Source organism: Ursus americanus, chromosome 17 (assembly GCF_024610735.1).
Source record: "Ursus americanus isolate L20-20 chromosome 17, mUrsAme1.1.p, whole genome shotgun sequence".
Classification (NCBI taxonomy): Eukaryota; Metazoa; Chordata; class Mammalia; order Carnivora; family Ursidae; genus Ursus; species Ursus americanus.
The window spans coordinates 5,736,507-5,760,372 of record NC_142143.1 but is presented as its reverse complement, the minus strand read 5'-3'; the positions used below and the strand labels follow the sequence as shown (position 1 = coordinate 5,760,372).

Here is a 23,866-nt window from a genome sequence, read left to right as displayed (position 1 = left end):
GTCACTCAAAGGCCCTGACCTCACTTTCCTCATCTGTAAAATGGGTGACTGTCCTGATGAATTAGAGCAGTAAGGTTTATCAGCACCCCCTATGGCCTCAGGCATCAACCATCCCAGATGGGGAAATCACAAAAGTCTGTCTTCAGCCCCCTCACCCCACCCTTGACCTTCCTCTTCAGGAACTGTTTATCCTTTCCTCTAATCTGGGGACAGAATATTCCCCCTCCTATGTTTCTTTCATAATCTGGGCCTCCGTTTCCTATTTGTATAGTGGGGAATTTAAGGTGAGGTTGGAATAGAAGTGCACTGAAATCTTTTCCCACCTACTGTTGATGATTCTGACTCAAATATGTTGTTAGGAAACGGCTGGAAATATTCAGACTAGGGTGTGGATGACTGCCACAGTGCTGATCAGGATGTCATGAGGTGAGAGAGAACCTAGGGCTCGTCTGGAGAAGAGAACCAAGATGGGCATGGGGCATGGGGCCAGGTTAGCTGAGGGACAGTTGCAGGATGGGGCTCTGAATCTGGGGAGGAGTGGACTCAGGAAGTTCTGCTGGTGGCCCCAGGGCCCCTCATGGCTCTTGGAGGGAGCCAAGGACGCCGTGCAGCCTTGGAGGTGGGGTGGCGAGCAAGGTGGGGAAGAAGCTACAAGCTCAACAGAAGGAAGAACTTCCGAAAGGAAATACCCCAAAGATGGGACAGGCCCCTGGGGGAGCAGGACAGGATGGTCATGGGAGACAGACAAATAGAGACATAAGATTCCCCACAGGAATGTGGGGGGCTTCCTTTCCGAAGGACGGGGCTGGAGGCCATCTGCATGAGGAGGCTGGCTTGGCCTCCCCCAGCTCTGCTGTTCCCCCACCTACTGTAATGCTGCCCTGGGATTTTGCCTTTCACCAAGGATAACAGCTCCCCAGCGGGGAGACTTCAGGCATCACCAAGAGTGGGGTTGCTTCCTGGGGTTCCACTGTCTATACATCTAGCACATTAAGTGTCTGCCGAGAGGCTGCCAGTGGTAGGAATGGAGTTGGGGTCCAGTAGTGAATAGCACGGGGACACCGGTGGTCAAGGAGGGGCTGGGGCTGGGGCCTGCTGGGTCTCCTAGGGACTCCCACTGATCTGTACCTGCTGAGACTCACAGCCAGCCCTCGGCAGCCCATCATCCTTATCCAGCGTGGTCAGCACAACCTAACAAGGCAGGTGGCTTTACCCTCGTTTTACAAGTGGGACAGCAGGTCAAGCCACCCTGCCAAGACCCCAGCCCAGGCCTTTAGACACCTCAGACTATGCTCTCTCCTTGCCTCCACCTCTCTCAGGTGAGGGGTGTTGGGAGAAGGGAGCTTTCAGCAGGAGAGAAATGGGGTGGGGCTTTGGGGTGGCTTCGGGGCTGGCTCCGGGGACGTATCTGGGTGGTAGGAAGCCCCAGCCTCACTTGCTGCTGGACCCCAGGCCTGCCCGGCTGCACCTTGGCTCTTGATCCTGCTGCTGGCCACGGGCCGAGGCAGGGGGTAGAGCAGTTACGGTCCCGAGGTGGGCCGAGGAGGGGTCGGTTGCCTGGGCAGGTGTATCCCGGGTGGAATGGGCAGGATGCAGACTTAGGAGCAGTGGGGAGACACTGAATGTTTCCACGCAGGGGAGGGGCGCCATGACTGCAGCGTGGGGAGCAGGGAGCCCATGGAAGGCCATGGATATGGGAGGGGTTGGATTTGGGAGGCGGGGTGCTGTCTGATTCAGGAGTGAGGGACATGAAGTGGGGCACAGGGTTTCAGGTCTCATTGCATTTGGAGGAAGTGCCCGCTCTGAGCTGGTACCTGGTGCCTTCACCTCCCAGCTTCCTGTTCCCCTGGGATGTTCGTTCCAGGCTCTGGCCCCAGCCTGGGGGCCCTGCTGTCTGCTGGGTCCTGGTCAGGTAGCTTTGCAGAGACCCAGGCCCGTGTCCTGGGCATCTTCTCCAAGCCTCCCACTGGCTTCCTGGTGTGGCTGGGGGTAGCAGTGGTTTGGGGCTGAGCTCCCGCAGCCAGAGCCAAGACTCCCCCACTCACCCTTTTCCCGGGTCCCAGGAGCACCCCCCCCCCATTTGCTCCCTTTTCCGTGTTTGGGTCTGGCACTGACACTGACCTGGCCCTGAGGTCAGACAGTCTGACGCAAATCCAGTGCTCCTGCTGTTGGCTGTGGCACCTGGGCCCTCTGTGAGGTCCTCACAGCGATGGTGTCACCTGCGTCCCAGCGCCCACAAATCCAACCTGGTTTTGGACAGAGTAAGAGGGGTAGGGCAGCTCCTAGGTGGCTGCCCCAGACAGAGAAAGACACAGGGGATCCAGCAGATGCCAGAGCCGCTCTGGGAGAATTCTGATGAGCTCCAGCAGCGGAGTCAAATGTCCCCAAGGACAGAGAGACTGATTTTCAGGTCCGGGTGACCGTTGACCCAACCCTCACCAGGACCGGGCCAGGCGGTACTTTCTCCTGTTATTCAGATGGGGACACAGAGCTCAGGGACGTTGAGGAAATCCTAAGCTCAGCTGGAAGGGGATGTTGGCAGCCTGTAGACCCCAGTGTCCCAATCCCTGCCCACCGCTCCACACTGAGCTGGTGCGGGGTCCTGAGGATTGAAGGAGGAGACCCATGTAGAGTGACTGGGACTAGTTATTGTTACTATATCTGTAAGTCACGGAGCCCTGGCCTTCCTACCTCTGGGGTTGGGGGGGTCTCTCTGCCATCCCTCTGTCCCTGCTTCACACCATCTACTGCCCGTGGGATCCAGTGCACCAGGCCCGCCCGTCCCCTGGGGCTGAGCTCTGGACTCTGGAGGTCCTGGGTCCCTCCCTCCTCTACCCCAGACTCCCTTTGGACTCCTGCCTCCAGGTCTTCACTTATTCTATCCCTGCCCCAGAAGGCCCTCTTCCCTTCAGCCTTGTCACCAGACACTCCCCACGCACCTCCCCTTCTTCAAGCATGGGAGGTCCCTTGTGCTTCCCCAGCCTGTGTCCCCCTCTGCTCATCAGTGCGTGGTCATTGTTAGTTTCCAGGTGCCACACTCTTTGGACCCATTGCTTAAGGGCAGGGCCAGGTCCAATCTCTCTGCAGCTCTGGCTTTGCCTGGCCCCAAGGAGAGGGCTCTCATATCTATGGAAATGTATTGAATATGAGCCACCCCCTGGCCTGGCCCCATGTGGCACCCATTCTTCAGAAAAGGAAACCAGCTGTGAATTGAGTGTGGTATCTCAGGGCTCACAGGGAGCCCTGGGACAGCCCCAACTCCACATGTTCTCCCTTCTTTGCTATCTAGGAGGTGGGAAGAAGTGACAGCCAGGGGAGGGATCAGAGCAGCCTTCGTGGCAGGGCTGGGCCTGGCCAGGACCCTGGACAGCTCAGCAGAGCCCAGCAGCCCCTGCCTGTGCTGGGATGGTACCGGAGATGTGTTGGGGCCTTTAGGGGAGTTGGAAGGAGCTGGCCTGGCACCTGAGGGAGGGGGGGGGGCAGAGGGTGTGGAGAGGAGAGCAGGTGCCCTGAAATCTGAAGATTGGCCTTGCAGTCTCAACTTCAACATATACTAACTGGACAGGTCTCCAAATGTCTTGGAGGCTCAGTTTCTTCATCTGTAAAATGGGCCTTATAGTCTTCCTTCACAGGGCATGTTGCCTCTAGCTGAGGTCCCAGCGAGGCTGTTGTGAGACATATACCAGCTACAAGGAATCTGGAAAAGTTTTCTAAAAACAATAAAGGGCTCACAGGCAGCATGCAAAGGGGCCGGGCCATGGGAGCTGGCAGCCTAGGCCACCCCCAGGGGGATGCTCAGGAGTGGTGACCAGAGGGTTGGTGGGGGTGTCACCCTCCCTGCCTCAGGAGGGCTGTGAGCTGCAGTGTCCTGCTCTGCAGTGTGCAGAGGGGGGCTGGCCCTGCCTGGTGTGGTCTCTGTCCAGCTCCTGGGGGCTCCCAGCCTGGAGCAGCATCACCTGGGGCAGAGGACCCCATTCCTGAGGCATATCTTGGGCCAGTTTTCTAGTGACAAGATGCCTCCCTCTCCAGGTCGGTCTGCCTGGAGCCGCCCCCTGTGGCATAATCAGCTAGCTAATGTCCTGAGGCTTACTGTAGACTGGGCCCCTCTCTGTACCTGGCTGTCTGGGGGAAGGCTCAAGGGTCATATAGGGGGAGTGTCCTGGAATGGGGGCGGGGGGCTCATTTGGACAGCAGCCTGGCTGGAACCTCAGTCAGCGGGCGAGAGGAGGGAGCTCCTGGGGTCCTTTCACATCTTCTCATTTCATCTTTGACCAAACATGGGAGCGAGTGATGACATCATTTTTCTCCCAAAGCTGAGAAAATTGACGCTCGGGGAAACATGAGAATGTGCCAAGGTCCTAAGCAAGTTGGCAGAACTGGGTTAGAATCCAGATCCCTAGACTTGGTATCTGGAACGGTAACGAGCTGAGCGCCAGCTGTGTACCAGGCCGCCCACGTGCACTGTCCCCGGGGTTGAGATTGTTGTATCAGCTTTACAACAATAAAGATCAAGAGACCGAATTTCAGAGTCACAATAGCTGTTAAGTGGCAGAGGCAGGATTTGAACCAGCGGTCAGGGCCTGCCTCAGGAGTCCGGGTTAGTCATTGCAGGTTGTACCTGAGTCTGACCGGAGGTGGGCAGGGCCTGGGCTCCCTGACAGGGCAGGGCTTTTCCACCCTGGGCCCTGGGCCTCGATAAAGGTACTGGGTGAGACCCATGTCAGACAGCTGCCTTGAACTTGACCTGACTCTGGGCTGTGTCAGGATCCACAGGTTTCATCCTTCCAACCCCAGGGAGCTTCTCCCAACCCCTCCAGCACTTACTGATGTCCCCTCTCTGAAATCCCCTGGCCTCCCCTGCCAGGGTGATTGCTGGGGCCTGACACAGTTATGGTCCAGTGACTATCTGCTGAAAATTCACCATACCCTGCATGCTGGCTGTGTGCCAGGCACCACAGAGGACCTAAGGAGGACATGAAAACTCAAGCTCCTTTGTCAGTGAGGCATGAGAGGTCCTCCATGGCAGGGGCCTCGCCCATGCCTCCAGCCCTTCCCAGCCCCCGCCCTCCGTGCACCCTCCACTCTGCTCATACCCCTCCCTGAATGCTCTCCCACTCTCCATTTTTCATGATGTTCTGATGATCATAGAAAGGGTGGAGGCTACAAAGGGTCCCATCAATAAAGTAAAAAATCACCCATCATCTATCTTATCTCCAGGGTTATTTTCTGGACATACTCCCTACCTTCTTTTTCTCTCCCTCTTTCTTTTTTCCAAACACAGAGTCAGGAACATTCTTGTGTCAGCTGCTTCACTGGCTCCCGGGATGTCTAAGCCTGGACATGATTTTCCTGCCATGTCACATTTCAACAGCATGATTCGGTTGCTTGAGATTCCCTGGGCATACCGTGGTTTTTTAAAACCGATCCCCTCTTGCTGGGCATTTAGCTTATTTCTGATTTGGGACTACATATAAACAACCGCAGTTACTGCCTCGGGACACCTTCCTGGAAGGTGAATGTCTTGGCCAGTGGATAGCCTGCCTTGCCCTTTCGAGACTGCTGAGCCTTTGTACAGGCTGGTCCCTCTGTGGGGCTGTCCCTCTCCTATTTATCCTCTTCCTGAAGTCTTACTCCTCTGATGTGCACACATAACCTTCTTCTGAAGTGTCCCTGGGCTGTACTGCTGTCCTCCTCCCCGTCCTCAGCTGCCCTTTTTGTCCCCCGTGTCATGAGCATCTGTCAAGCTCCTGCGTCTCTGAGGGCAGACAGCCTGGCATCTTCTCCTTCCCTCCCCAACACATAGTAGGCTCCTGGGAAATGCTTCCCAGATGAACAAGCCATCCCCTGGCTGGTTCAGCAGTGTGGGACTGTGTGGTGTTTCTATTAGTCTCCATGAACAAGTGCCACTGTGTTATTAAATTTTTCCAAAAGCAGAATGTCTGCTGTGTTTGCCAGTTGGTTGCTCTTTTAGGAGTGGGTCTACCCTGCCCATCCTGTACTCCTCAATCCGTCTTTCAGAGCCCAGTCGCTGGACACCTGTGGCACTACAGGCCCTGTGGATGCAGTGCTGGGGCCCAAGGTGAAGCAAGAAGCAACCTGGACCAGGGTAGGTGTGGGTCAAGCTCGGAGCTCGGCGCCTGGGACTGGGGGGCTCAGGGAACGGCAGGCCCTTTGGTGGGGAGCTCATGTTTCGCTCCAAAAGAAGTGCCGAGTGTCAGGCATGCAGTAAGTGCTCAATAAGTGTGTGTCCCAGGAAGGGCAGGAGATGGTGTCTAGGAGCTGAAGGGAGGGCTGGTGGGATTGGAAGTGGTGAGGAAGCTGGTTTTAGAGGATAAGCGTCCCAGGAATTTGTGTTCTCTCCCCAGGGACCAGGACCGACAATTCTCCACTCTCCCAGACCATATGTCCTCCAGGTCTCCGGAGGCCACCACCAAGCTGTGGCTCTGTCTTGGGCAGGCCGCAGGTGGATGGAGTCTGTTGGGCTGTTGAGCCCAAGACTTGCCTCTCCGGCAAGGAGGGCTGTCTTCCTTGGAGACGATGTGCTGGAGAAGCCTGCAGCCCTAGGGCGAGAAAATGCTCCCTGCTACTTTGGGATGCTGCTTCACTCACGCTCTGCAGAGTTGGGCAGCGCATCTGGAGGCTCTGGAAGGCTCTGCATGCCAAGAGGAGTTTGAGGTCAGTGGATCTCATCCTTCACTTGCTCAGTAGACACTGGCCTTGCCCTGGGCGCTGGTCACAAGACACCATAGGGCATTTTGTTCAAATGAGCTCAGGGGCCCTGTGGCCTGCTGAGCTTGGCACTCAAGGCCCTGCATGGCCTGCCTTAGGGCCTGCTCCTGTCCTTAGGGAGTCCACACCCCCCTGGACCTCCCTGCCTATCTCCTCCTGGGCATCTACAGTTCCTACTGTTGGGAATTCCCATCAGACCATCTCCCCTGTCCACCTTCTGTACCTTCTTCCAGGCCCAGCCCTCAGGCCCTCTTCTGGGAAGCCCTGCCCCATCTCCCAGGGTGGGCATCTCTCCCTTCCCCAGCCCACGCTCAGTCCGGGATGGTCTCTGGGCACTTCTCCCCTCTGGCTCTTCACTGGCCATGGCTGGATGGCAGGGGCTGTATCTGGGGGCCCCCCCGCATCCCTGACCACCCACAGGCTCCCAGGATGCAAGTGTCAAATGCATGCTGCCAGCACCTGAGCAGTGGGGCTGACGGCGGATTTGGGCCACTGAACAAACCTTCTCCTTGGCAGGGCCTGTGTGTTTATCTGGAGTTTCTTTCCCGAATCCCCAGGTGACTGCTCCCACACTCCTCTCTTCCTGACTTGGGAAGGGCCTGCCTTGGGGCTCTGACCTTCACCAGGCAGGCACACTTGAGCTGGGCATCTGCAAAGGTCAGCGTGGACCCGAGGGACGAGCGAGTAATCATGGTGGTGGGGGAGGTCCTGCCTGGTGGTGTGAGGGCCCTGGGGAACCCGCTTCTCAGAACGGACCTGGCGGGAGACCATGCGGGGGCTCCCTGCTCCCCAGGAGAAGCATAGGGGCTGCCACCCGGGTGTCTGGCCATCCTGCCCGCCTGCCTGGCTGAGATCGTGTACTTCTAGCCTGGTCTCTTCATTCTGCCCCAGGATCGCCCTGGGCCAGGGTAGGAGAATTCAGGTCCACAGAGGAGGAAGAGGAGGCAGATGCTTGCCCACCTGCGGTCCTCTCAGCCATTCTCTGTCCCCCCTCGCTGGCCTCAGGGCCCTGGCCAGGCCTCCTTCATCTCCCAGAGCAGCCTCTCCAGCTCATCTGCCAGAGCAAAGTCTAAAAAGATAAACCTGACCAAGGCATGCCCTTGCTCAAAACCTGCTATGGCTCCCCACTATCCCTGATAAAGTCCACCCCCTTAGGCAGGCATCCAAGGCTCTTCCTGAGCTGGCTCCTGTCCCTCCCCCTCCCCCACCCCATCTTCCCCTCTCCCCCCACTTCCTCTTTCTCTAGCCCCATTGAAGCTGCCATTCCAAACATGCCAAGGCCTTTGCATGCACTGTTCCCTCTGCCTGGAATGCCTTTTCCATACCTTCTCTCCTTGGCACACACTTTTTCAGCTGGGGTGTGTCCACCTCCAAGAAGCCACACCAGGTAGTCGGCCCTGCTTCTGCGCCAGCTCTTGTGCGGGGAATTCTGTGTCCCTGTCTGCCTCCCTACCAGACCGGGCTGTCCCCAAGGGCAGGCCAGGCCTGAGGCGCCCACACAGGGTGTCCTCACACTGAGTCTGAAGCCGTGAAGAATGCAGGAGTGGGAGCCACCGTGTGATGTGAGTGTGTTGGGGGAGGGGACCCAGAAACATTGTTGAGGTGCCTTAGATGGGCCTCAGAGGGGCCACACCCCCTTCTCACCTCCCTCTCAGTCTGGGAGGCCCAGGCCTGACCCCTGCCCTGGCTACAGGCCCTGTGGACACAGCCCTCCACCCGTGGCGGGGGGCTGGAGGTCATACGGGGCCCCTCAAACTCCCCAGGGTGGGACCACCGCCTCTGGGGGTGTTGCTCTCCCCTCTGCCCGACAAGGCAGGACCTTCTTCAAACCAGGGGCTAGGTTCTCTGTGGCCCTGTCGTGCTTACCTGCCCTGCCCCGGGTCAGGCTTCTGCCGGCCACCCTCTGTACCCTGGGATTGGGGACCCGGGACGCTGGGGAGCAAGAGATGCGGGCGCAGGAGGCAGAACTGGGCCTATGCAGCCTTGGAGCTGGGGTCCGCGTCTCCCCGGAAGATGGGGGGTAGAGGTCCGGGGCAGGGTGCCCTAGTGGCCCCGGGAGGGGGTCCGGGCCGGAGGCGGGGGCCGCGGCGCCCCGGAAGGAGCCGCGCACGCCCCAGCACGCGGTGCCCGCCGCGGCCGCAGCGGATCCGGAGGTGAGAGCGCCCCCACCCCGCTCCCCGCCCACCCCGCGCGCGGCCGGGGCCGGGGCCGGGGGGCGGGCCGGAGAGGGGCGCGGGGAGCGGCGGGGCGGCCGCTTGCTCTTTTCCGCAGCGCGGCCCCGCTCCTCCTCCGCGCGTCCGGCCCGCTCCCCGCTCCCTTCCCAGCGGCGGCGGGATGCGGGCCCCGGGCCCGGGCGGGGGCCGAGGGCCGAGGCCTGGCCGGCGCGGCGGGGGCCCCCGCGGGCGGCCGCGCGGGGCTGGGGACCCGGGGCGCGAGTGCGGCCCTCCTGGCGCCGGGGCGGGGGAGGCGGGCGGGCGGGAGCGAGCGAGGGAGGAGGGCGGCGGCGGGAGGGGGAGCCGGGGAGGCTCGGAGCCGCGCGGCGGGCGAGGGAGGGGGCGGGGGGGAGCCCCCCGCCCCCCGAAGGAGGAGTCTGGCTCCCACTTGCTGCCTCGGACGCGCGGCGAGGCGGCGGCCGCCGGAGGAGCCCCCGCCCCTGCGCGCCTCCCTCCCCGGAGCCGGGCCCCTGCCTCCCTCCGTGCGCGCTGCTGCTCACGGCCGCCGCGGCCGCCGAAGAGGAGCCCGGGGCCAGGTAGGGCCGGGGGCGGCCGGGGCGCGAGCCGGGGTGCGGCGGGCGCGGAAGCGGGCGGGACCGGGACCCTCTCCAGGCGCCGGGTGACGCCCGCGGCGCGGCGCAGGGGCGCCCGCAAAGTTACTTTGGCCGCCTTTGCCGGGTGCCGGCGCCCCGGCGCCGGGGCCGGCTATCCCCGCCGCCCAGCCCGCCGAGCGGGTGACGCCGGGAGGGGCCTCGGCCGGGGTGCCGGACTCTGACTGGGGCCGAAGGGTCAGCGAAACTTTTCACCGGCTCTCTGGTCTTTGCTGGCTGCTGGCGGAGTTGCTGGTGGAAGAAGCGGACTGGCGGGGCGCAAGTGATGATGACGGTTGTAACAATAGCAGCCCCTGGTCGCTGAGAGCCTACTGTGCGCAGCGAAGCCCCTGAAGGCACTTGGGGGCAAGGGAGGGGGTACTGATGCTGGTCTAGTGGCCACTTTTGCTAGGCGTTGCTGGAAACTTCATCCATCCATGCAGCCGTGCAGCCATGCATCCCCGCATGCATGCGTGCCTCCATCCATTCGCTCACTCATTCCACAGTATTTATTACTATCTGCTGTGTGTCCAGCCCAGAGGATTCAGTGGCTAACCAGGCAGGTCCCAGCCCTGGCAGGTAATATTTCCATGCTAAGGAGCCGTCCTATCTCTTGCGTGTTTATCCTGGGACTTGTTACAGGACAGTGAATTCACTCACAGCCTCCCCTGGTCCAGGTGGAGACAGAGGAGGGTCGATCTGAGAGCTGATGTGTCCAGGAGTCTGTGGCAGACCATGGCTTGGGGTCCTAGACCCACCATCCTCCATTCCCTCCCATCCCCTCTCCACTCAGTTGGGATGGCCAGAGGCCCCACGTTGGACCTGGCACCCAAGTCTGTCCCACTGACCTCTCGGAGATGCGTTTCCCCCAGTGCTGGGTTAGACCTCTCCCAGTTCCCCTCCAGTAGCTTGGTTGCCTCCCCTTCCCATTTCCAAGGCCCCTATTGAACAGCCCGGAGCGGAGCTTGTTAAGTGGCAAACAATTATGAAATTGAACTGGGGAACAAAAGTGGGCGGGCTGCTGGATGTTTGAGCCGGCTGGACAGGACTTGAATGGTGGAGCGAGACTTGTTAGTAGGGACCAGCCATGAGGGGAGCTCAGCCAGGCACTACCATCCTCAAAACCCTGGCTGGTCTTTGAAAAAAAAAAAATTAAACCAACTTCATGAATAATTAGTCATATTGGCTAAAATGCTCAGGGGAATGTCGGCGAGGCCACCAGCTGATTGCCACAGCCAAGTTGGAAGCCAGGCCTTGGTCCACCCGAGCCAAGGCACCCGGAGACCATTTTGGGAGGGGGTGGTGGATTTGGCTGGGCTGAAGCAGGCTTCTGGCAGTGGAGAGCACACCGGGGCCTGAGAGCCAGCCGGTGGTGATCGGGACGCATTCTGGAGCTGGGCACGGTGTACCGGGGACGTGGTGCGGGAGACGTGCATAATAAACTGTTTCGAGGGGCTCGGCTTCCTGCAAATTGGCTTTCCAAGTGGCAGCCCCACAACACTTGTAAAATCTTTTTTCTCAAGACGGGCTTCTGCGAAATGGTTACATCTGTTTGAGTGTTCACTCGGTGGAGGTACATAGGCTGATGGCTGGTCAAAAGGCGGTAATCCAGTCACAGAGGTTTCATCATGTGTTCGGAAGTGGTTCAATGTGGGGCTGCCTTTCTATTTATTTCTCCACCCCAGAAATTTTGCAAGACCTGGATTGAGGTATATCCCTTTCACGTTGCTGGGTAGGCTCAGAGTATCATCTGCATGGGGGGTGCCGTATCTCTGATGTAACTGCTGTGTGTGCACTTAGAATCACTCCCCCCCCCCCGCCCCAGGCCCTGTGGACTGTGTTGATGGACAGAACAGGTCTGAGTTTGGGTAAAAGAGCCAGGCTTCGGGGTCTTTCGACTAGTGTCTACACGGTGTCAGGAATGCATAGGCCAAAAGATACAATAACCTTTCAAGAAAAGCCTGCTTTTAAAAAATTTCGCAGACCACCCTTGAGACTATGAAATCTTCATCCGATGAAAGCAATTTAAGTTCATTTGTTTTCCTTGAACTTGCTGTGTTCCCTGGCGGTGACGGCCCCTCGTGTGCTCACCTAACCCAGGACACATCTTTTTGCACCGAGGAATTAAGGATGGTAGCAGGAATCCACTCAAGGGTAGCACTCAAGAAGAAAAATTAGCATTCCCGGTCCAGACTAGTGGAAAAAAGGACACCCCCCCCCCACCAAAGTGCCCTCCTCTTTTAATTTATCGAAATGATTTTGTTTCTCCAGTTTCAGGCCTGATCATGAACTGATCATGAATAGCGGGGCAGAGGAAAATAATCGGCCAGGCAAAGACTTTTAACAAGTAAATATTACGCACAGAAAACCATGCAATTAGTGGAGGTTAGTTAATGCCTTTCAAGTTGCGGCCGAGCTGCAGTTAAGGGTGGAATTTCTGCGTTATCCCTGGGTTGTCTGTCAGAATCTTTAATGTGACAACGTGACATGTCTCTCCAACGCCCCTCCCTTGCCGTGAACAGAAAAAGGGTCTTTTCAAACATCCCCCCTCTGCATTCTTCTTCTCCCTGCGATCTCTCTGTTCGGCAATTGGTACCTTTGTTTGCCTGCACCTCTGGAGCTGGGGACCCTGGGGGAAGGGGCTCCCCAGATGCAGGAGCCAGGGACTGGCTTCTCGGGTTCACTCTGTGCCCACAGATCACAGTTAATGGCATCTCGGATGGGACAGGCAGCTCGTGGGGTCTCCCTTCTGGCCAAACGGCTTGCCCTCTGGGATCGGACATACCAAACGTTTGGGGGGCAGGGAAGAGGGGGTGAAGGGCATGTTTCACGCCGGAAGAGCCATTTAGACTATGCTGGGTCACTCTGAGAGCAGATCCCTGCAGCTGGGGGTCCTGGGGTGTGGGTGTCCCCAGGGAAGGAGACCACCAGCTAGTATCCTCTCCAGACTGCCGCTGAGATTCTTTGCCTTGAGTCTAAAGAAGGGAAGAAAATGTTAAAGCAAAAGCAACCCCAAGGGAAAGAAAAAAGAGAGATCCCTTTTTTGGGGGTGGTGTTGGAGGGAAGGTATAAATAGTTGCTTGGTTAATTTGATTCACTGTGGCTCTCCCTGGTGATCTGGCCATTCTGCTGCCAAAACAAATGTTTTACTTTATTTTGACTTTTTTGGGTCCTAATGAGACAAAATTTAGTTCTATCTTATTTCCATTTAAAGTATCCACAGTGGAGGAGGACAGCCCAACCTCATGAAAAAAAACTCTTAACAAATTGAGATTATATATTTTAGTTTTGAACTCAGATGCAGACTTGAGATGTTCTTTGGCCTTTTCATGCCTTTCCATCAGTCACTCTGTGGGGGTTTTCGTGGATGTGAACTTGGGCAGCCTGATGTCACAACCTGGTTACACATGATAAACAGAAGCAGCTACAGTGAAAACAAGAAAACTCCCCTCGGGTTGATGGTGATACTCGTTGAGTCCAGAGCCGACGATGGAGTAGGTCCCTCCCTCCACCACCCAAATCACCCGCACCCAAGAGTTTGCTTCCACTGAATGCCTTCACATTTCCATCCCCTCCTTCCAAGAAGGATTTGAGGCTCAGCATTGGTGCACATCAAAAGACTCTTGGCATGGCCCATGCTAATTTCATCACTTTAAGGAGCAAATGATGCCTACTTCCAATTTCTAACATACCCGTCATTTCCCTTTCATTTCGTGCCTTTGCGTTTTCCAACAGTGCCGCAGCCCTGCAAGCCTGCAAAATATATTGCTCCAGCTACCTGAGAAGTGTGAGTACCTTCCCTGCACCCCGTCTTTCCCCCTTCACAACGAAGTGCCTTTGGCATCGTGGCCTTGCAGTGTTGGTGGAAAAGGCAAACATCCCCTCCCCCACCCTAGGCATCCTGCCCAAAGGGGGTTTGGGGGGGGCGGAGAACAGAGTTTTGTGGTTTTTTGTTTTTTGTGTTTTTTTGGTCATTCAGACACATTAGTTAATTGATTATTCTTTGGAGCTTTAATCCTTAGTTGCAAATTCCCGCATGATCACCGAAAACGCACTTAACACTGATCATAAAAACGGCAAAACCTCGATCTCAGACTTAAGTGTAGAATTTACCATAGTGCCGATTTGATTATGCTCCAGTGACATCTGTTTAATAGATTTCCATGAGAACTGTAAATCCACATTCACTTTCTTTGCAAATTGTATTTGAACGCCCGAGCAGCCCAGACCCTCTTGCTTCCCGCCCTTCCCCAACCATGTGGGTCCCAAACCCCCATGACTGTGGAGTGTGACTTGACGTGGATGTGAAAAGGAGATTCAAAATGCTGGGTTTTTACACATTTACCTCTCGTCTCCTTTTGTGTGCGAGTGTGTCTGTGTGCGTGTTTGAGACGGATCTGGGCAGCTTCCTATTTCAACTCTGCAGATACGTGAATCTCCAAATGCTTTATTTTGAAAACTAGGACATAGCACTTTGCAGAAGAAAAATCATTCCACTCACTATTATTTATGTGATTGCTGATCTGCTAGGTGGATAGAGAAAGCACCAAGAATTATAATAATTTATGGAGCGGAGCGCTGGTTTACAAACAGATTTCCCAGCCCGAGCTCTGTGGGTTTCTTTGCGTCTGGGGCCTCGTTTGGTGCTGTGGGAATGGAGAATTTTCAGAATTTGAAGACCAGCCGGGTGAACCGACTGCATCCGTCTCTAAAATTAAAGGAATAAGTGAGCAGCTATTTGTGGCAGACAGGACATGATCCACTAAGCAGCACTCTTCATCATTCTGAAATAAAAGTACATAATTGGAAAATGAAGCGGCAGCCAGCGCTTGGGGGGTGGGCGGCGAGGAATTAGAAAGTGTAATTTAAAATCATATAGTCATAATTCAAAATGGGCCCAGCTAAAAGGTTTTTAAGTGGTAAATGCTTTAAAGTCACTCGTGGTTGATCCTTTTTCAAGGAATATGTCTAATTTTCACGATATTTGAGCATTCCTTCGTCGGCTTAGTCCATCACTCGGTCGGCGAGGCTGCCGACTCCAGCGGCAGGCGGGCGCTCTCCGTCCTGGGGACCCAAGGCCGATAGCGGGGCCAGGCGCACGTGAGGGCTGGCACTTTCTGGATGCGGTGGATTGGGCTTGATTCCCCCCCACCGCGGGCTGTTTGTTCTTTTTCCTTTCCTTTGAGTTTCTCTCTCTCTCTCTCTTTGTTTTTTTTTACCCCTTGATGACATTTTTAACTATTGACTGATCAATTGCAGATTTTCAGGCATGAGCAAAATGAGGGAAGACAAAACAATTTAAAAGTGATTTTTGACTTTGAGAGGAAGCGTGGCTTGTAAAAGAATTAGATTCGCCCCCCCCCACCTTGGTGTTTTTCTGTTAAATATTATTTCTCCTGCATTTGGCTTAGGGAGGACCACTTAGGTGTTAGTGTGGCTTCTCTGTGGTATTTGGCCGCGTTGCAGTAAGTGCTCGCCCCAGTGAGCAGTGACTTGCGCTGAGCCGGCTTTCTCTCAGCCTTGCTCTGGGTGATCGGCGGGGACAGTTGCCGGCATGCTGGGCTGACCTGTGCAGGTGCCCCCCACTCGCCATTAGAGAAGATGAGGAGTGGGAGAGAGATGCCCTTAGGATCCTGGAGAAAGCTCTCCAGGTGTTGGCTTTTGTCACCATCCCACCTTGGGGAGACTGTTGGGACACGTGTTTCTCTGGCGTTTCTTCTGCATCCTAGACAGTCTTGTGTGGTCATTGTCCTCTGAGTTCCCAACCCAGGACCACCCAGTATTATCCTAGCCTCAGGATCCTAGGAGTAAACATGCCAATGACAAGAAGAGAAACATGATTGCCTTTTGGGGGTGGTTGCCCTAACAGCCTCAGGTTGGCTTTGTTGACGGAGACCTTTACCTTTTATGACATTTCCAACTATCGAAGTGGGGGATGCTTCGGAGAGCCAGAGAAGATGCTGGCAATAATGACCGGCAGGGGGCAATGAACCAGGGCTGTCCTGGGCCCACCCTGGCTTTGAGGAGCCTGTGTCAGGTGGAAGCGGCTGCCTCAAGCCTCGGGGCAAAAGCAGTCTATCTTTGATCTTCACATCGGCAGCCCCTGGTGGTGCAGATACTTGTGGATTTCCCTCGCTTATCTGTCGGACGTATTTGGGCTGCCGGAGTGACCCAAGTGTCTCCTTTGCAAAAAGCCACCTGCTGTTAAGATGCTCCGTGTAAGCCAAGGCCTCTTACAGTCTCTTGTTTCTGGGCCTTTGGCACACGCTGGCTGGGGGCCTTTCAGGGCCCAGAGACCCCAATCCCTCTCCCTCATCATAACAGGCTTCTGGGCTGCTCTTTTGATCTGCCTCGCTGCCCCCTGGGCCCCGAGGCCTTTGCGGGTCAGTCACACAGCTGAGTCCTTTGGCTCGCAGGACAGGGCCCCCCTGGAGTGGGGACAGTGGGTGTTTCGGGGCTGACCGGCAGTGTGCTGGGTGAGGCGGGCGGTGAGGCGCGGACTGTTGTGGATGTGTACCATCACAACACCCTGGGCAGCGTGAAATAACTGGGGGGTCACCCAGTAACGGGACGGGAGGGAAGGGGCCAGGAGTCTGGCTTCCAGGTGGGAGAGGAGGGTTCCTTGAGTATCTGTAAATCTCCGCTCGATTCTTGGGAGCTCCCTGCAGAGCTCCTGGGTTTCACCGGAACTTTCTAACCACAGTGGAAGAGACCTTGAGTGAGCACCTACCGTGTGCTGGGCCCTCAGCCAGGTGCTTTCGCAGGTCCCGTGTCCTGGAATCCGCCCAGTGGTTCTAGGAAGGAGGTTTGAGCGTCCGCCTGTTTGCAGAAGAGACACCTGAGCTTTGGAGGCTAAAGCTGCTTTCGAATCCAGGTTGTGAGCTGTGAGTGCCTGTGCAGTCCCTCTCGCTCATTCATTTGTTCACCTGTGGTTTTATTCTTTGGCTTCTCATTCAGCTCAGACACGGGGCCTGTGGGTGGAGGCACCTGGCCCAGCCAGGGGAGGTCGGGAAGACGTCCGGGACACAGGTGTGTGCTCCTGGAGGAGAGCAGGGGGAATGGCATATGTGAAGGCTCAGAGGCAGGATTGCTGGTGTGCAGGGGGGAAACCCGGAGTGATGAACTTGGCCTGAGGGGTGAGAGAGGGAGGCTGGGCATCCAGTGTGGTCTCCTGAGCTGATGGAAGGATCTGGGGCTTTAGCCCAGAACGGCAGGATGCCCCCCGCGGATGTTCAGTGAGCGGGAGGGAATGGCTTAGTCAGAAGTGCATTTTAGGACCTTCGTTCTGGGGGCTGGCTTGGCCTGGTCTTGGCGATGCGGTAGAGGGCCAGACAGGGTTGTGGGGACAGTCAGAGAGCACGGAGCTTGGAGTTGGCTTCTTTCCTACATACATCCTTTCCATACAGCTGGCACCTAATCACTCCTTACCACTTGGTGCCTCGGCTGACGTCCGGGTTCCTCGTGGTATCCGAGGACTAGCAAGTAAATGTCTTGGGGGGAAGACAAAGGGGAAACAGAAAGACAAATCACCTTGTGAGAGAATCTGACCCGAAATTGGAGGCACTATTTCAACAAGAAGTTTTCAACCCAGAAATTTCAAGGATGTTTAATCCATCCAATTGGGCTGATTGGGCCTTTATGGAGGGGCAGGCACAAGGCTCACTTCTCCTCTGTTACCCTGAGAGGGGCCTCATGAAGCAGTGGAAGCACAGAGAGGTTAAGTGACTTGCCTGGGGTCCCACAGCTAAGCAGCGCTGGAGACTAAATTCGAACCCACTGCCTCTGACTTCAACATTTAGGCTGTTCTCCGTTGTGAAATCACACCAGTGGTCAAGAACAACAGCCATAAGAAAGAGACCATTTATTTTTTATTTTATTTTTTTAAAGATTATTTATTTATTGACAGAGAGAGAGAGAGAAAGATAGCGAGAGAGAGAGAGCAGAAGCAGGGGGAGCAACAGGCAGAGGGAGAGACAGAAGCAGGCTCCCTGCTGAGCAGAACCCTGGGATCATGACCTGAGCTGAAGGCAGACGCTTAACTGACTGAGCCACCCAGGCGCCTCAAGAGAGACCATTTTTTGATGCCTCCCCTGCCCCAGGGCCTTTGCACTTGCTGTTGTGTCTGCCTTGGTTCTCTTTCCCCAGGTCTAGGTGTGGCTGGCTCCCTCTCAGCATTCACTTTTGAGGTGACATCCCCCTTTGGCCAGGCCTTTCCCGATCCCCCAATTTCAAGTAACAATCCCCCTTTCCTCACTACTCATTATTCCGTTACTCTGTTCTGTCTTCTTCCAGGCACGTATTGTTATCTGAAAGTATCTTTTCTATGTACTTGTGCGTTTACTTTGTTGCTCCCACACCCCTTCCCTTGAGGGCAGTGACCTGTTTGCTTTCTCGCTGCTCTTTCTGGCACCCAGAACAGTGACGGTATGTAGGGCTATGGTAAATGTTTGTTGAATAAATAAATGCATTAATTAATTCATTCCACCCTCCTCCTCCTAGTTTCAGTTTCTTCCCACCCACCGGCACAGAGGAGGCACCTGCCGCCCGGCCTTGCTCAAGGTCACTCTGCTGGATGGAGAGTCAGGACAGGAGCCCAGGCGGTTTCCACACAGGGGGGCCCGGCGGGTCCCAGCGGCCCTGTTGCACTGCCTGCATGCTGTGTTGTTTTGTGGACCAGGTGTAAACGCTTCCTAGCTAGAAGCTGTTTGTTTCGGCAATGCTGCTCCCCCTCCGTGGATCGGCTGCGTTCTCCGCACGGCGGCTGACGCGCTGCTGCGGCTCCATAAATATTAAATGGGTATTAAAAGAAGGCTCTGCTTTCCCAGTTTCCCTGATTTCTTCAAGCAGGGCCCATTGCGAACCCCCTTTATGTGAAATGCAGCATCTCACTGCGGAGCGCCTCCTGGGATGCCTTGCCGCCTGCTTTTCCTGGCTGAGTCCCCTGGTGCAGAGCCGTCCTACGGCTGGGCTGCAGGCCGAAGGCAGGGCATGTAGGCTCGTGCCCCTTGGGGGCAGACACCAGTGGAAGCTCTTGAGACCTCCCCTTTCGGAGGGCTGGGCCTGGCCTGCCTGCCTCCTTGCAGGGTTGTAAGGTGGGTGAGCGGGAGCGGGACCAGGAGTCTTCAACCTTCAGCCGAGGCCTCTTGGCACCCACCCTCTGCCAGACCCTGTGCTGGGCACTAGGGAAAGAGACTGGCAAGACGTGTACTCGGTTCCTCCATCCATCCTTGCATCCTTTCATCCCTCCATCCTCTTTTCATCTGTTCATCCATCCATCCATCCATCCACCCATTCACGGATCCCTCCCTCCCTTCCTCCCTTGAGCCATTCATTCACTAATGCCGCGTCTATGCAAGTGTCCGCAGCGGCCCTGGAGTGACAGTAGTAACGTCGGGATAATCGCTAATGTCTATTGGGCACTTACTATGTGCTGGGTCCCGTGACAAGCAGTTTCCATGTGTCCCCTCATTTAATCTCCATGACTGAATGAGGGAGCTGCTATTTTCCCCTGCATTCCATGGAGGAGGAGACAGAACCTCCTGGAGGCGAAGCCACTTGCTCAGGACTGCAGAGCTTGGCCGGGGGAGGGGGGTAGTGTGTGTGGCTGGAGCTGCCCTGGTGGGGGGTGGAGTGAGCGAGTCCCAGCCTCTGCCTCCAGGAGACATATGGCTCCTCCCAGTGCCCTGGAATGAGGACCGGATCAACTCTGACTCTCCCAGGAAAGGCTGGCTTTGTAGAGGGGTAAAGGGCGAGTCAGCTTTTGCCTGCTGGAGAGGAAGGCAAAGGGGTCCAGGGGCCCTGGCGTCGGGCCGCCTGCAGCGTGAGCTTGGTGGCACGTGCCCTCTGTGCTGTGCCGCCCGAGTCTTCGCGTCTCCGAGGTGCGCCTCTCCCTTCTGTAGGATGGGAGGGTAGGGATGCCCATCTCATAGGTCGGCGGCGAGCCTTGCAGAAGAAGACCCCTTCGAAGCGTTGGATGGAGCGGCTCCAAACAGGCACAGCACCCTGTAGCTGAGGGGCTCTGGGCGCTGGAGCCCGCTGGGCACAGAATGGCACGGCTGCAGCGAGGTCAGGACCAGGCCGTGCAGGGCCTCGAGATGCCGGTCCTCATCCGAGGGGCCGGGCAAGCCAGGGCAGGGATTTCCGGCAGGGGTGTGTTCCGGTCTGCTGGCATTTAGGAACATTCGGGTTCTCCAGGGCTCCTGGAGCTGCCCTTTTGCTCACAGTTGACACCCTGTTCCGCAGATGCCCTGGTATCTGGGCAAGCAGCTGCTCACAGCAGGCCCTCGATTCGCAGGTGTTATGTTGGACTGAAGAGCGATCATAATAGGAGCATGGAGTCTTAGCTGGGTACTTGGTACCCGCCGGGCGCTGTGCTCAGGACCCCCATTCATTTAACCTGCACAGCTGCCCTGGGCGATGGTGTTACTGTTACCAAACCGATTTTCCGGAAGAGGAAGCTGAGGCTCAGAGAGGTTAGGACATTGGCCTAAGGCCGCACAGTGAGTCAGTGCAATGCTGGGGCTCAAACCCCGGTCCAGATCTGGACCTTTGGAGGTCTGGGCCTCAGGGTCTGCAGCCCCCAGTCCTCTCCCAGGGTTACAGAGTGGCACAGGCCAGCTCCTATAGAGATTTTGAGTCCCGAGGCCAGAACACCACCCCTCCCGGGCACCTCAGAGGCCTGCCAGGCGAGTGGAATCACAGCAAAACAATTAGCAGGACAAAGAACAGGAGCAAGTGTATCCTGGGGGAAAGCAGATTTTTTTTCTTGTCTTCCCAAGTGGAGAAGAGGGAGGGATATGTGTTGTGAATCAGGATGCGTTTTAATTTTTTGGTGGGGGTGGGGGAGGAGGAGGGTACTGCTGTTTAATACATCTTGCATGGGCGTGATTGTTGAGATTTTTAAAAAATTAATAATCTACTTCTCCTTTGCACGTAATTAAAATGTTCTCCAGTCTCTAATTTTTGTCATTTTTCTAATCTAATTTGTTTTCTGACGACGTCGATTCTTCTTCCGTGTGCAAAGCAAAGGGGATTTTTCTTCGTTTAACGTGACTGGGATATGACTGACCAAGAGTAGTTTAAATTATGTTATTTTCTCCTTGGTTAAATGCAGTGCAAATGAAATCGGAGGGTCTTGATGACCAAAAATTGAAACAAAACACGACAAAACATCTTCAAGGCCTTATCTATTTACACAGTTTAAAAAAAAAATAATTACGGGAACACACGAGAAAGCTAGCTGGTCTTAGAAAGGAGGTGTTGTTGGCCGTGGTGGGAAGTGTGTGAGCCTGTCGGGGTAGGATGGAAACTGAGCTGGGAGCCCGCGTCGGAATCGGTCAGAAGGACATTAAAATCCAGTTGCCGCAAATGCAGACGGCACTTTCCGAGGGAAGACAAGGCAAAGAGAATGATGGCATTTGCAGGCTGCAGTTATGTGTGGATTGGATTTGGGAAGGTTTTTTTTTTTTTAAAGTAGATCCTCCCCCGCCCCCCCCCCCCCCAGGGCCACCCCCTGAGCTGAGCTGGTGGATGGCAATCTGTCTGGGAAAATCCCTTCTCCAGGCGCTGCTCGAAGATATCTTTAGGCGACATTGATGTTGAGGAAGGAATTTGCGCCCGTGCTCTCCACCTGCTTGGGCTTGCAGGGGTGTGGGTGTGGTGCGTTGTGGGGGTCTGTGGGGAGGGGGCGGGTGGCAGGGGAATCCTCCCTATTCCCCCATTCCGATAAGTGAAACTTACCTTACCTGTTTCCAGAATACCAGCCATTGTCCTGCCCCATCTCCCGGTCACCCCGTGGGCTCTGGAGGATTTTGTGGAAGAAAAAAAAATGTCTTAAGTATTTAAACATGTCGGACCACGCATGCATCCGTTGCCGGCGTTGTGGGTTTTTTTTTTTTCTTTTTCCTTTTTTTGGTCCCCTCCCTTCTTCTCCTTTTCTTTTTACCAAAGTATATTCATCAAACTGCCGAGTTGGAAAGATCTGTAATGAGTTTTTGAGCTGTATGACTGTGTTTTTTTTCTCTCCCCCCTTCGTCTTTCTAAATCTTCATCTGACATTAAATAAAGCAAATCCCAAACAGATTAACTGTCGTACGGTTCTGCTCCGTCTCCTCAGTCTGTTCCCAGGTCTGGCTCAGGGCCGGGCGGCGGTGGCGGCGGCGGCGGCGGCGGCGGGAGATGCCCGGGCGGCCCGCAGAGGTCCATGTGGCGCGCTAGGTGGGACCCCGGTGTCCTGAAGGCAGAGGCCCTGGCCCTGCTGCCCTGTGGCCTGGGCATGGCGTTCTCCCAGTCCCACGTGATGGCCGCTCGGAGGCACCAGCACGGCCGGCTCATCGTCGAGGTGGACGAGTACAGCTCCAACCCCACCCAGGCCTTTACGTTCTACAACATCAACCAGGGTCGCTTCCAGCCCCCACACGTGCAGATGTAAGTGGGCAGCTCTGGGTGGGACCGGCTGGCGGGGGTGGGCTCACGGATGCGGGGTGCCTCCGGGCCTCTGGGCCCAACACGGCTGCTGCTACCTGTTGGCCGACACGATTCTGGAGGCTCCGAGTCGTGTCGGGAGGGAGGTGTGAGACGTCGCTGGGACGGCCAGGAGATGTTTCACAAATATTTGACAATGAGGTGATGGCACATCAAAACCCAGACTTCTGGCTCTGCTTTATGAAACCGCAAGGCCTGGCAACTGCCGGCCCATGAGGCCTCACGGCGATGGCTGGGGGAGGGGGGCCTGAGCGCCAAGTGCCCCCTCTTGGTATTTGGGCTGGTGACTCCTGGTCTAATTCATGTTCCTCATTGTACAGCTGGGGAGACTGAGGCCCAGAGAGGGAAGGGCCTTGCTCCAGGCTCCAGGCAGGTTGGGACCCTAGTTTTGGGCTGGCTGTCTTCCCTACCTCTACCCCTCTCTTAGGTCCAGACCCCTTTTGCTTCTATAGAGAAAGCAGAGATGCTTTCCTAAAGGACTAGGGAGTCCTGCCGCCTGCCCCTTGGGGTTGATGGAGAATTCCGGGGATGTTCCAGCAGGAAGTCCGAGGCAAGGGCACAGACTCAGGATCCCCTGGGACTGGGGGAAACTTTCCCCTCCCTGAATGGTTTTCTGAGCTCGGGAGAGGCAGGGGAGGCCCAGGGAGGAAGTGGCTGAACTCCCGGCTCTGCCCCAGACAGCTCCTTGCATTCCTAGAAAGCCTTCCTCCTCCTTTATCCTCGACTTCTTCCAGTGCCTTGAACACCATCTCCAGGGAGCAGTGGGGGGCCTGGTGGCTGTTCCTTTGGGGAGACTGGAGAATCCTGCTCGTGGATCACTTTGGAGAAGGAGGCCAGGCGGTTTCCAATTCCAGGCCAGGAGGTTGGGGACAGGCGGGTCGCTGCTTCTGGTTCCCGTGTGGCTCCCTCAGGAGCCGTCCTCTGTTGTGACGCGTGAGTGCAGAGAGATTCCTCATGGGAGGAAGGGCTCTGGGAGGCAGTCAGGCCCCAGGCCTGGGGGGGCGCTCCAGCGCTGGGAATACCCCCTTCCCTCCGTGGTCGCTTGGGAGAATGCTCATTTCTGTGGGGACTGATGCCTGGTGCTGTCGGAAGCTGCCTAATTTATTTTATTTTATTTTATTTTTTTAAAGATTTTATTTATTTATTTGACAGAGATAGACACAGCCAGCGAGAGAGGGAACACAAGTAGGGGGAGTGGGAGAGGAACAAGCAGGCTCATAGCAGAGGAGCCTGATGTGGGGCTCGATTCCATAACGCCAGGATCACGCCCTGAGCCGAAGGCAGACGCCCAACCGCTGTGCCACCCAGGCGCCCCTAATTTATTTTTTGGTACACCTCTACTTGGGGGAGCTAACTGCCTCTTATTTCCATTTTGGGGGCCAGATTGGTAGATTGGGTCGGGATGGAAGGCCCAGGCTCTCAGCGTTCCATTTCTTAGTGGCAGGGACCTTGAAGCCTGGTAGGGCTGCTGCAGGGCGGGAGGCCTTCTCCAGGCCGGCTTTTCTCTTTTGTCCATGGGGTTGGTCCTTTGGGGCTGGACGTGACCATGCCTGGGGTCCCCAGATGCTGGGCTGGACTCCTGCCCCAGCGGGAACAGGCAAGAGCACCTGGGTGGCAGGCAGGGCAGGTGGGGTTCAGGTGGCCTGTGCCTCTGTGCACCCCCACTTAGAAGGGTCCCGGACACCGGAGATAACGCTGTGTAGCACCATGCAGAGCTGTCGCTTACAGGGGCCCGCAGACACCCAGGCAGGCCCCAGCCCCAGAACAGAGCGGGGGGAACAGGAGGTCAGAGGGGGAGGAGGGCCGGGGGGCGGAGGAAGGACCCCGTAGAGAAGATGACTTCTAGGTTGA

General features: G+C 56.3%; 1 protein-coding gene across 1 annotated transcript in view; it reads left to right on the top strand.

Annotated features, from left to right (window-relative positions):
* The first annotated feature begins 21,667 nt into the window (after nt 1-21,667).
* The window catches only part of MPPED1 (metallophosphoesterase domain containing 1), a 64,576-nt gene continuing 62,377 nt past the window's right edge, over nt 21,668-23,866 (top strand). The window contains exon 1 of the mRNA XM_087868637.1: nt 21,668-21,958. Within this exon, the coding sequence (XP_087724763.1) occupies nt 21,735-21,958 (224 nt within the window). The 5' untranslated portion in view covers nt 21,668-21,734. The remainder of the gene's footprint in view (nt 21,959-23,866) is intronic.